The sequence below is a fragment of the Protomyctophum parallelum genome (assembly GCF_964188405.1).
Source record: "Protomyctophum parallelum genome assembly, chromosome: 20".
Classification (NCBI taxonomy): Eukaryota; Metazoa; Chordata; class Actinopteri; order Myctophiformes; family Myctophidae; genus Protomyctophum; species Protomyctophum parallelum.
Genome location: NC_139718.1, coordinates 18,042,068 through 18,055,752, shown reverse-complemented (window position 1 = coordinate 18,055,752; position 13,685 = coordinate 18,042,068). Strand labels below are relative to the sequence as shown.

The window sequence follows — 13,685 nt, the reverse complement described above, 5'->3', positions numbered from 1 at the left end:
GGACCCCCACTACATATTGGATTCATGTTAAATGCGTGTTTTCAGACATTTCCAGACTTAAACCCTCAATACTTTGTAAACTCGAACTTTGGCTCGGTTCTTGGTCTTGGTTCTTTTTCCCTGTACACAAATACCTGATCTACAAGCTCACAATCTGTCACTGAGCTTGTAGAGATTTAAAAAAATGTACACAAACATTTATTTTCCCTAAATAGAATAGTATTAATAGAAGTATTGAGTATCAGGTTATAAATCAAACTATAAATCTTAAGTAGCTATAAGGTTATATTTCTATTCAACATTTTTTACTTCATTATTTCCATTTTCTAAGAGAAAAGAAAATCTGCAAAAGCAGAAAGCCTGCAGCACTACTTACAATATGAATGAAGAAATAGCCAGCACGAGAAATGACCTTTTCACATGGTTTATTTACCTCTCACTTGTGAGGTAAACAACCACAAAAAACGAAACAAAAAAAAAGAACAACCAAGTGACATTTAAATTATTAATACGAAACAACATTAGCTCAATGGTCTTTTCAGGCCGCACATTATCAAATTACATTGGAACAGGGTAAATGGTGCATTTATTCAAGGCACTTTACATAGATTGTGCATTACATTCACCCATTCACACACACATGGTGGCGGAAACCATCCAATACACCAACCAGCACATCAGGAGCAATTAGGGGTTCAGTGTCTTGCTCAAGGACACTTCGACACTAACTCTGTGGGAGCCCAGGTTTGAAGTTGAGGCATCACATTTTGTTTGACTCCAGTAATTAATATTGTGAAAATATTTTCAAAACATTCTCTTTTCAATTTTATTTGACAATTTGGCAAATGTTTGACTTTGACCAGTTCTATATATGCCATTAAATTGTCACTTCGCTGTCACCCTCTGTCATCCCTCCGCTGTCACCCCCCCTTCCCCCAATCCAGGTTAAGTTTCCCAGCAAGCACATCAATTAAAAGTAGTTCCACCTTCATCAGCAGCTGCAAAGTAATGAACACATGAATGCGTCACTTATTAAAAATAAAATCCAATCCAACATGATTGTAAAATGGTGCCAATTCTCTGACTCTGTATAAAATAATGAGTACTTTTATGTGTGAGTTACATTTTACTTTTAATAACAAGTGTAACAGAGTGAGGAAAACAAATCTCGGTAGTTCACTGCGAAGGAGGACGTGGTGGGACTGGACTAAAAAACCTTTTTTGTATGCACAAGTTCAAATAACGGAAAAGAAAGGGGCATGCGCGTTGCTCCGAGGGCCCATGGGAGGCGCCATTGCCTTTTCACGGACTGTAGTTCCAACGTTCCTGCCCACACGTGGAATCACACTGATGCGAAGACAATAAAGAACTACAAGTCCCGGGAGGGCGGTGTTGTCCTCTCTCGCTGATTTTCTCCTCGTCAAGCCAGGGGGAGTAGTCACAGCTGGAGGGATAATAAGATGCGCATGAATTTACAATCTGGCAACCGCGAATAAAAAGATAAGCCTACGGATTGATTATTTTAGGAAGGAACGGCGACACGTAAAGGTGTTTCTTTATCTCGTACAGTGCATGTTTAATGTCGTAGTTTATGTTCAAAAGTTTACTGAATAAAACTGCAGACTCTCCCGCTTTCCTTTCGTCACTTTTTTTTGGTGGAACTTGCAAAGTTTTTGTCGCTCAGTTTACAATGGAAAGAAAACCTCCCTCCGTTCAGTGCGAAGGTAAGAGTTCAACTGTTCAAACACTTTGTTTTAAAGCGACATTTTTGTTGTTGTTAACAATAGCAGAAGAAGAACGTAGGAACGTGGATCCGTGGAAACCATGCTTTATATCTGCTGCTGTGGTGGGTTTTTATTTAGTGTGTGTGACTGCATGATGTGTGTGTGTAAGTGTGGAGGACTCTGTCTGAGGTTCTTGTATAACTTGTTTTGCTGGGGAGTTCGTTCGGTACTTCGTCGCTTTTCAGTTCTGCCAGCAAATCCAATCGAAAGTGGGAGGGGTCCAGATGTTTCAAGAAGAAGAAGCCTTGATTCCAGATGTTGCTCGAGTTTGAATTCCTGATTCTTGTTGTAAACATTAAAAAAAATCTATATTGGCTACACCAATAATAAGCAGTGGTTCTCAAAGTGGCTTCTAAAATTGACCCTTTACAAGTCTATAGGTCTTGACAGACTGACAGTATACAAAATAGGAACCAAATGGACCCTCAGAGTGGGGTCCATTTGGTTCCTTTTGTATGCTGTCAGAGTTAAAGGAGGAGAAAAATGTATAACTTTGGGAACAACTGCGTTACATACGACTGTCACACAACGTCTGTGTGTTTATTCCCTACTAAAGCAACCTTTGACACATTATGTATCATTATCAAATGTCTCGTCACACAGTCTGAAATGGGAATTTGACTTCAGCGATACAAAAAAGAGACCGTTCCATAATGTTGTTTATTGATAGTCCCTTTGACCAACTTTCTACACCCTACAAGCTGTGGTTTCTACAAAATAACAGTGGCGATAGCCTTGTAATTTGCACCAATCATTATTTGTGTGTGTTCAAGTGTATATGATGAATACCTTTTTGTGTTTTATCACTTTTACCAAAATAGCAGCGTGTGTGTGTGTGTGTGTGTGTGTGTGTGTGTGTGTGTGTGTGTGCGTGCATGCGTGCGTGCGTGTGTGTGTGTGTGTTGGGGTGACAGGCTTCCTGTGGTCGGAGTGGATTACTGACTTCAGCAAGGAGACGGAGAACCAGTCCAAGATATGAAGGTTTGGAATGAGTGGTGATTTACTGCAGCTGCTCTGCTCTGGGAGAAGACCTTCTTCTCTCTCCATCCATCCACTCTGTCCACCCGAGTGAACCCAAACATCACAGGAAATGAGCTGTCATCATCACACCTTTGTCTGAGTCCAGTCCCCCCACCCCCCAACCACGTCAGTTCAGAGTGACATCACATCAAAGGATGCTAGATCCGATGGCAGAGCGTGGTCTATCCAACACCCACTCGGGACTCCTCCTGAATCACTGCCCTCCTCCACACTCTCCTATCTAGCATCAGGGTCTTCTTGAGCTCCGCAGTGTTGTTGTTGTTGTCTAAAGCTGTCGCGCCGCACTGTATCTACGTATACGGTGGGGTTTACCTCTCGCCCATCCTGGCGTTAATTGCCCTGGAGTTGACTGCCACACGTGTCAAATTTGCTTTGCCCACTATAGTTCCGGGCGCCCGTCTGACACCAATGAGAAGGTCCGGTTCTGGCGGTGCGGTAGAACCCATGCTGCAATATCCTCGCCCGACTCCCTCGAGGACCGCGGAGGTCCTCCCCGTTAGCAGAGACGACCCAGCGACGGTTGGTTCCGCCGGGCGTCCGTGTCACCGCTGAGCGACCCCCGCTTCCGTCATCCTAGTTTCACCACCTCGCCGACGGGCCGGGACTCGGGAGACTAAAACTCCTCAATGTCTGCCTCCTCTCCCCCTTCCTTACCCCGAGCCTACCTCCACTCGCTCCACCCGCAGCAGCAGCACCACCGCCCTCCTCCGTCCTCTCCGCCTCCGGTGCCGCGGCCCGCCCCGCCGTCTCCGTTGTCCCCGTTGTCCCCGAGCCCGCCGGCGGGCCCGGTGGTGGGCCCGCCCCCCCCGGGCACCCCCCTGGTGTACGCGCGGCTGTCCAATGGCAGCCACTGCCACAGCCACCACAGCGCTCCCAGCCCCACCAACTCCCGTAGCTCGCTGCCCGGGGGCGTGTCGTTCCTGCTCCAGATCGGCCTGACCCGGGAGACGGTGAACCTGGAGGCCAGCGACCTGTCCCTGTCCTCCGTCAAGGACCTGGTGTGTTCCATCGTCGACCAGAAGGTAAGCGAAAAGAGCCCCTCTTCTTCGTCTCGCTAGAGAACCACACTTTCGGTTAGCATTTTGTTGCTGTTGGGGCAGAAACCTCCCATCTCCATATTCTAACTTTTTGTGTTTTTTTTTAATTAACGCCCTACGTAGTTGATCATACTGCAACAAAAGTAGCAGATCTACAAGCTCGGAATGTGGTGCGAAGCGACACATTTCGAGCTTGTGGATCTGCTAATTTTGCTACTTTTGAATTTGAATGCTGGACATTCATGATTTTCATCATTATCTCCCACACTGAACCCTTAACTGCTCGTTAATAGTTGGTCGTCTTGCATGGTCCACCGTCATGGTGTGAATGTAATGCACAATGTGTAAAGTGATCTGGATAAAGGCGTTGGAAAGATGAACCATTTATCATTTCACAGTTAACCGCATGAACGTGAAAATAGCTGATCTGCAAGCTCATAACGTGTCTCAGGGTGGCATGTTGTGAGCTTGTAGATCGGCTATTTTTGGCAAAGCAATTTGGTGTAGAGGGTCACAGGGAGGAGGCTTTAGTAAAGACCCCTGGTAGACTCTGGTCAACAAAGTATATATAGGGTTTCAGAGGTTAAACTGCTTTGGAAAAATGTTTTTCCTTCTGGAGCATCCTTCACTCAAGAATCTTCTGTTCTGAGTGGAAGGTCCTTTGCCTGAGTCGGCTTGAAGTGGCAGAAGTTTAAAAGTTCTCCAAAACACATGTATCCAGACTGTAATTAACTTGTTTTCGAAGGCAGCGGGGCGAAACAGCCGGGTGGATGTTTGGTCGTCTTCATGTGCCGTATTCTTTTGTTTGGGTTTGGTTTTCATAAAAAGCACACATCTGGGTCTCGTGCCCTCGGAATGAGCCTAAACGCCACAGAAGTTCTTCTGACGCTGCCCCTGCTATAAGGTTTATGGTCCAGTAGCACCGGTTTACATTGTGGCATTGTGGAGCTAGCTGCGCACACACACACACACACACACAACGCGCGTGCACATATGCACACATGGCTGCTTGCATATACAGCTACTCTGTGGTTTAGCTTGGTCTATAGACATCCTTGGCTTGATGTCATCGTTTAGCTTATTTTCACCAGAACACAGGCCAGACATGAGGAGGACATCCCCTGAATTAACGCCTGTCTGATGGCAGGCCAGCATTCAAAGTTCTTTATTGTTGCATCTTGTGTACCGGTATATGGGGGGGTAAAAGAAAGGCAAACATCTATACAATATTTACAGTATCCAGTGTGTATACACAGTATCAGACAAAGTGACTCAAAACCTAAACTGTTGACATTATTTTTTGTTCGCACATCGAAGGCTGTAAAAGTAACCTGTGTCATTATCTTTGGCATTGACAGGCTTGGGAGGGAAGGGGGTGGTAGATGGGTGCTTTTGGGGCTGGGCGGTATTAGCATTTAGTGGATATTAGCTTTTGGTGGAGAGGCAGTCTGAAGTGCATGGACATTTGGAACCAGCTTTATGCTTGTCTCCAGTCTCTGTGCTGACAGTCGGGTACTGTTGACAGACACTGTGGACTGAGACTTTTATTGTGTTTGTAGGCTACATTTCTGTGGGTTTCAGGAGCAGACATGTGTGAAGTAAGGCTGGGGCGGTAGTAAGTAACCTGCTGGATCTATGATGATTTAGACTGCCCAGAGAGGAGATGATTAACTTTTGGGTAGAAAAAGCTAAAGTGACAATCAAAGGTCAAGGTCAAACAAGTAACATAATGAAAGAGATGTTGGTTTTAGGATTTTTTCCCCCCCGATTGACAATAGAATGGCATTATCTCCGACCCGCATCTTGGTTCTTAAGTTGCCTGCTCAGCAAAACGTTGCTCTGCATTCCATAGGAGTATGGCATTGTTATGAAATCAATCGTTTTTTTGGGTAAAAAGTTAAAACACATAATATTCCCAAATGCAATAGGTTACGGTTTAGTTTCGTTTTACACGTAAGGACCGTCCGTTATGGCATTGACTACACTGAGCTCTCTGCTATGACGAAACTTTACTCCACCTGTAATAATAGATGATAGAGGTTTATTTACTCCAATAATGGTCTCTAATTAAACTCCACACCTCTCAAATAAATCTCTTCGTCTCTGCAAGTCATACTGTTAGGTCCAACTCAGTCTCAAAACCAAATAAACATATGCAATCCCTTTCGCAACGCCCAATTCCTCTTAACACTCATCATGGTGAGTGTTAGAGGATTTACTATGCACGACATGCATAGTAAATCTTTGCTATATGACATGATAACATTCCCCCGCCGACCCCTGGCAATCTTATCGTGTACCAGCGATTATTTTATCGACGTGAATCACATTAACAAATCACAATATGGAAAAATACAATCGCCTAACCCTAGTTTGTTTGTGCAGGATGGCACCTTCAGGTGCATTTTGAATTTGTGTTTTAATACCGTATATATATATATATATATGGAACTGTCATTCTTTAGATATTAAAATATGAATCAGATCTGTTTAGACTTATCTCAGCTTCAGGGTTGACTTGAGCTCGTTCGTGAACGCATGTTCATGCTTTAGAACCCTTGCACTTTTGGATTTCCGTTTCTCTCTGGTTCTGCAGCATGCACACACGCACGCACGCACACACACGCACACACTCACATGCCTGTCTGGCTCACGTACGGTGGTTGGTGTGTTGGATTAATATTTGATCCAAGCCTCTGAGTTAATGAAATGGCATATCTCACGGTGGCATCTCACATCTCACCAACGAGGACGAGCGGCACTCTATTTGTGTGTTTAATTGTCCTTGATTGAACCAAACAAGATGGATAGGAAAAATGCACTTTCATCACCAAGCGGCATCTGCGATTTAGAAAGGCCAGCCACAGCCATTTTGGCGTCTGAGATAATCACATAGCTGTCCTATACTAAAGAAATTATTAGTCGACTTAATGGTCATAGGAATTTTGTTGATCTAATCAACACATTTATTTTTATTGTGTTTGCTGCATGCAATCATGCGGAGACCAGCAGCCTTTTCAGGTTGGTGAAGTTGAGAACTGGACATTCTAATATTGATTTCACAGTAGCTATTGTCCTGTATACAGTAAACTGGCATAATTAAATGGTTATACCTAGAGATGTGTATGGGGGGGAAAAAGTGTAACAAATGAATGACTGATCTCAACTAACTAGTCTGTCGGGTGAAAAACCTCATATGTCCAAAACAGTTATTTTACACCACAGGATTCAAATTAAAAAACGGCAAAGGAAGCAGATCTACAAAGCTCAAAATGCGTTGATTCATGCGGCAACGCACCGCATTCTGAGCATGTGGATGTGCTACTTTTGATGCTTTTGATGCTAGTGTGATCAAGTAATTTACAAAAAAATCTAAAAGTTTGAATATGGAGATAAGAGGTTCCTGCCCGACAGTGACGATATATACATGTATATATAAAATAGATGTATAATTAAAAAAGGGTAATATTACTGTGGAGCAAGTTTATATGGATGAACCTCTTGTTAAACCACCACAGTGGAAGTGAAGACCGTCAAAGAGTCTTGTGTCCTTTCGCCTCCACGTTGGGCCAAGTTGACATTCCAGAGGACCGGGGTAATGTTGTTGTTCTTTATGAGGTCTGCTGATTCTCACTAGCTAGTTATGAACAAGTTCTGGTCGGCGGAGCAGAAAATCTCATCACTACTCATATTTACATGGACCCTGTACTGTAATGCATTGGCACCGACGCAAGAATCTGTTTGTCTGTGTGTGTGTGTGTGTGTGTGTGTGTGTGTGTGTGACTGTGTGTGTGTGTGTGTGTGTGTGTGTGTGTGTGTGTGTGTGTGTGTGTGTGTTTGAGACTGTGTGTGTTACAGGACATTGGGGTGGGAAATGCGACGCTTTGAAGAAAGTGCTTAACGCCACTTTGAACTCTACTCTAACTAACTCTAACTCTACTCTACTTTATTCTGGCCTGGGGGGGCCAACATTCGGCAAACATAGCCGATCTACAAGCTCAAGATATGCATAGTTCGGCACTTTACCAAACAGTTTTGGACATATTCCACCCGACAGAGACGATTATAGGGTTGTGTGCTTAACCCGTCTTTTTTCTGAAAAACCTCATGTTTCTATATCAGTGGTTCTCAATATTTCCTGTCAAGGACCCCAAAAATGATATGTAATATGCTGCCGACCCCCATCTGAAAATATGTTGTTCCAGGGACCCCCCCCCAGATTTGAGTTAAAAACTGAAACTCTGAAAGAATATATTCAAAGATTTAAGGCACATTTTCACGATTTTTCAAAAATAGCAGACCTACAAGTTCATAGCGCGGCACTCAGTGCCGCACTATGAGCTATGAGCTTGTAGATCTGCTATTCAATAGCTAAAGTATAACATAATGCTTAAAACACCAAAAGGGGTTCCCGCCCAAAATGGGTTAAAGAACTTCTTATGTTAAATAAATGGAGGACAAAGTACTCACGCTTTTTTTATTCGCACACACCAAAAAGGAACGCTTCCTTCCATAATTCCTACTTTTTGATGTGTACTGGAGTCTGGGTCTAGCACTCCGCTGAAAACCATTGCTGATGCACAACCTCTGTTTCTCATTCATGCTCTTATCTACTAGAGATCTGCTAGGATGAGGGTTTGTTTGTCTCATTATGAAGGGACATTGACACACGCTGTTTATACTGTATAACGGCGTATTACCATGTAACCGCGGTGTAATTCATATCATTTATCATGCATCGTCACGGGAGAACTTGTTTTGGTAAAAGCTGGTACATGAATTACGAACATGTGTCCACTTGATCATCCCATCCATCATCATCGTGACATGTTACACTTTATACATCACATGATACGTATCATCATCACGCAGTGGTGGAAAAGGTACTGAAATGTTTTACATAAGTAAAAGTATCACTACTCTAATATAGAAAAATACTCTGATTCGAAATGCACTTGAGTAAAAGTAAGTATCGGCATCAAAATGTACTCAAATTAAATAGTGCTCATAGTGCAGAATGTCCCATTCCACAAGTTCAAAATGTGAACAAAACCTTTTGAAAATAGCCGATCGACAAGCTCATAATGCGTCGCGTCGCATTGTGAGCTTGTAGATCTGCTATTTTCAAATGGCTGAAATGTATATGGACTTGAAGTGGTTAATGTTATGTATGTTTTCTAATCAAAATCTAAATCTCCAAAGTAACTATATAGTAACTAAAGTTTTCAAATAAATGTAGAGTAAAAGTAAAACCTTTGGCTCTGAGATGTAGTGGAGTAGAAGTAAAACCTTTGGCTCTGAGATGTAGTGGAGTAGAAGTAAAACCTTTGGCTCTGAGATGTAGTGGAGTAGAAGTAAAACTATTGGAAAACGGAAATACTCAAGTAAAGTACAAATACCTCATAATTGTACTTGCATTATGTTATACTTTAGCTATTGAAAAATAGCAGATCTAGCGCGGCACAGAGCGAGCTTGTAGATCTGCTATTTTTGAAAAAAAAAGTGTGGCGCAAATCTTTGAATATATATTCTTTCAGAGCGAACATTTTTAACTGAAAAATCTTTGCTTTCTGGGGTGTCCCTGGAACAACATATTTTCAGATGGGGGTCGGCGGACAATTACACAATTAATTGTCCGCCGACCCCCTCAAACTATTTCATGTCAAGATTCAAGACTTTATTGCCATGTCAACAGAGTTGATTGGAGTTTGTTTCAGTGCACTAAAAACATACATACGATACATACACATATTCACATCACATAATCAGACAGAACACGATACAAAAGTACAGACAGTATCATATGAGGGGGACCAATAAATAAGAAGAATGCAAAACGTTACAATTCATGTTGAATAAATAAAAAGCAAATTCATCACAGTTCATCGTTTTACAAAGCAGCTTCACGCTGTAAAGTGCGAGTGAAAAGAGGGTCAGCATTCAAGAGGCGAACAGCCTCGGGATAAGTGCTGTTCTTGAAGCGGGAGGTATTGCACTTTAGAGACCGGAGTCTCTTACCTGAGGGCAGGGGTGCGAAAAGAGAGCAGGCAGGGTGGGAGGGGTCGGCGATCACCTTCTGCATTCTGCAGAAAATTATATTACATATAATTTTTGGGGTCCTTACAGGTATCTCCTGTCTTTACTGGTATTTTTAACTGGTCTCTTACACTATGCAAAGTCCCTGCTTGTTTTAAATCTGCTGTGGTTATACCTGTCCCTAAGAAGCCTAATGCTGTTGGCATGAATGACTACAGGCCTGTCGCCTTGACCTCTGTCGTAATGAAAATATTTGAACGCATCGTCTGTAATCGCCTGTCCAATGTTGAGATGGATAACTTCCAGTTTGCCTATCGAGCTAACAGGTCTGTAGAGGATTCTGTGCCTCCACAGTATCCTACACTGCCTACAGCACCTGGAGGCCCCTGCCACATATGTTAGAGTTTTATTTATTGATTTCAGTTCTGCGTTTAACACGATTCTGCCCATCAAATTATTTGATAAGCTCTTGGCCATGGGTATTAATCACTCTCTTTGTCTCTGGATTTTAGACTTTCTGTCAAACAGGAAGCAAGTGGTTAAGATTGGCAACATGCTCTCTCAATCCAGGACTCTTAACACTGGGGCCCCCCAGGGCTGTGTTCTCTCAGCCCTCCTCTTCGCACTTTATACCAATGACTTTATTTCACATTCTCAATTAGTTTCTTTTTTTAAATATGCAGATGACACAACTGTCGTTGGCTATATTAAAAATGGTGACGAATCAGCCTACAGGGCCGAGGTGGCAGCCCTCGTAGACTGGTGCACTTTGAATAACCTTATCCTAAACCTGGCTAAGACCAAAGAAATTATCTTTGATTTCCGGAAAAAGGGGATTATCCCCCCATCCCTGGTTATCGATGACCAGCCTGTCGAAAGGGTCGACAGTTTTAAATTCCTTGGCACCACTATATGCTGCTCCCTAAAATGGGAAGTTAACACTAGTGAGTAAAGCCCACCAGAGGCTTCACTTCCTACGCCTCTTAAAGAAGTTCGGTGTGACTGGGGAGGCGTTGGTTCACTTCTACAGAGCCACTGTGGAGAGTGTCCTCGTCTTCTCAGTCACAGTGTGGTATGGAAACACCACCGTCTTAGAGAGGAAACGGCTAGAAAGGGTGGTACGCACAGCGTCAAAAATCATTGGCCTCGACCTCCCATCCGTCTCCTCTATCTACACCATACGCACTAAGCGCAGAATGCAGAAGGTGATCGCCGACCCCTCCCACCCTGCCTGCTCTCTTTTCGCACCCCTGCCCTCAGGTAAGAGACTCCGGTCTCTAAAGTGCAATACCTCCCGCTTCAAGAACAGCACTTATCCCGAGGCTGTTCGCCTCTTGAATGCTGACCCTCTTTTCACTCGCACTTTACAGCGTGAAGCTGCTTTGTAAAACGATGAACTGTGATGAATTTGCTTTTTATTTATTCAACATGAATTGTAACGTTTTGCATTCTTCTTATTTATTGGTCCCCCTCATATGATGTCTGTACTTTTGTATCGTGTTCTGTCTGATTATGTGATGTGAATATGTGTATGTATCGTATGTATGTTTTTAGTGCACTGAAACAAACTCCAATCAACTCTGTTGACATGGCAATAAAGTCTTGAATCTTGAATCTTGAATCTTGACATGAAATAGTTTGAGAACCACTGATATAGAAAGATAGGTTTTTTCAGAAATGTTCAGATTTAGAAGACATTTTGTAGAATCGGCCTCAGGTCTAAATGGGTTAAGTACAGTACTACTTGATACGTGTAAGTAAATGTACTGGGTTACAGTACTTTCCATGTACTTTGCAGTGCGTTTCTCATTCTAGTCCCACCGGTGTGAACGGGAGGGCGGTGCAAGAGAGCAGAGGGGTGGAAATTACTGTGCTTACAGTAAGTACAATTCTGAGGTATTTTACAGCATTTCAGTACTTGTACTGTTCTGCTATTCGCAAAATATGTGTATACATGTGTGAAATGAGACATTCTGCTTTCGGTACTTTAAGTACATTTTGATTAGTAATTCCTTTGTACTTTTACTCAAGTAAATTTTAATTCCGGAGTTTAAAGGTATATTCAGTGATTTCACTTAATTCAAATATCACTTATTTTTTTGTTTTGTTGTGATAATCCTCCCTACTATAGAGTGTGCTGGCCATATAAGGAGTTCCTCCCTGTCCCCAGTTAACCCCTGGGGGTCAAAAAACCTTAGGTTTCGTTTTTGACTCTCTATCCTGATTGGACGAAAGGCTGGGTCCCACAGCCAAAAACGAAACCTAAGGTTTGTTGAGTGAAATCACTGAATATACCTTTAACTTGTAACAACATTGCAGTATTGGTACTTTTACTTAAGTAAAACAATGTGAGTACTTTTTCCACCACTGCAAGTGAGTGCACACTGCCTGAACTGTCTCATGAAATTTGCCCATATGGCTTTGATATGAATGGAAAATATAACTGGGCTCTCTCTCTCTCTCTCTCTCTCACTCTCTGTCTCTATGTCTCTCTGTCTCTCTGTCTCTCTCTCTCTCTCTCTCTCTCTCTCTCTCTCTCTCTCTCTCTCTCTCTCTCTCTCTCTCTCTTCACCATTCAGCTGAAATGTGCTTGTAGTAGACGTACCGTACAATATACGTTTTTCATTTTGCACATGAAACCGATGGCCCTGCATCTCTTCTACAGACGTGTTGCGTTGTGCATGCAATGCCTAACCCATCCCATGTCCTACCTTTGCATTGAAAATTAATGCCTTTAAAGCGGCACTATTTAACTTTCTTTTCATGTAATTTTGTCCAATCTGTTACGGTAGGTAGAGTAAGAGTATACAATTGGGGGTGGTGGTATTTGGGTGGTCTCCCTGCTCTTCTATTGAGACATTTAGATCTTGTTCATGTCTCACCTAGACACAGGATCTGAAACTAACTTTGACCAAGATTCAATTTATCCTTATTTCTATTCAGTGGTTCTCAAACAATTTCATGTCAAGCAGCCCCAGAATTATATGTATTTGGCCGCCGACCCCCATCCGACACCCTATGTTGTTCCAGGGACCCCCCCCCCCCCCCCGCCCCAGAAGCAAAGATTTGAGTTAAAAACATTCACTCTGAAAGAATATATATTCAAAGATTTGCACCACATTTTCACGATTAAAAAAAATAGCAGATCTACAAGCTCGTAGCGCGGCATTCGGTGCCACGGTTCAAATCCAGGGTAGGAAGAGAAACGTTACACAGAGCAGCGTTAACTAAACCCTGGCGTTCTGAAACGAGGAAAAAAGTCTTATATAAAGATTAAATAAATAGTTTGTGATGCTCTGAAACATGTATGTTACGAATAGCTAAAATGCTGATACAGTAAACAAAATACTTTCCGAAGAGGCAGCTGTGAATTTTAACAACTTGCGCTCCGCAGTCGGTTGCCAGCGCAGCAAGCAACGACGACGCTGTAGCAAACATCGAATGCCAGATCGGCGATAAACTGGGTTCTTGTGCAGGACGTGCAGTGCAGCACATGCGGTCTCTCTCTCTCTCTCTCTCGCTCTTCCAGCCCGCAATTCAACTGGGGAAACATTGCGATAATGTGCTGGACGCGGTGCTATGCCCCTTGGTCACCTAGCGGCGTGCTCCCCAGAGGGACTCGTCGGTTATTCGCACATTCCCCTCATCATCCCCAGCCAGCCAGTCCAGGCATCCATCCAGACAGTGTTTCACTGACAGCAGCTGGCCCAGGGAAGCATCTCTCCTCTCCTCTCCTCTCCAGTCACCAAAAACACGTTGTGTTGTTTGTTTGGTGATAATCAGTGTG

The 13,685-nt window shown here is 43.2% G+C and overlaps 1 protein-coding gene across 3 annotated transcripts in view; it reads left to right on the top strand.

The window, feature by feature from the left end:
* The first annotated feature begins 1,449 nt into the window (after positions 1 to 1,449).
* prkd3 (protein kinase D3) overlaps positions 1,450 to 13,685 on the top strand; it is a 99,913-nt gene continuing 87,677 nt past the window's right edge. For all 3 annotated transcript variants that reach the window (XM_083792413.1, XM_083792414.1, XM_083792412.1), the window contains exons 1-2: positions 1,450 to 1,724; positions 2,699 to 3,847. In XM_083792413.1, the coding sequence (XP_083648539.1) occupies positions 3,452 to 3,847 (396 nt within the window). In that variant the 5' untranslated portion in view covers positions 1,450 to 1,724; positions 2,699 to 3,451. The remainder of the gene's footprint in view (positions 1,725 to 2,698; positions 3,848 to 13,685) is intronic.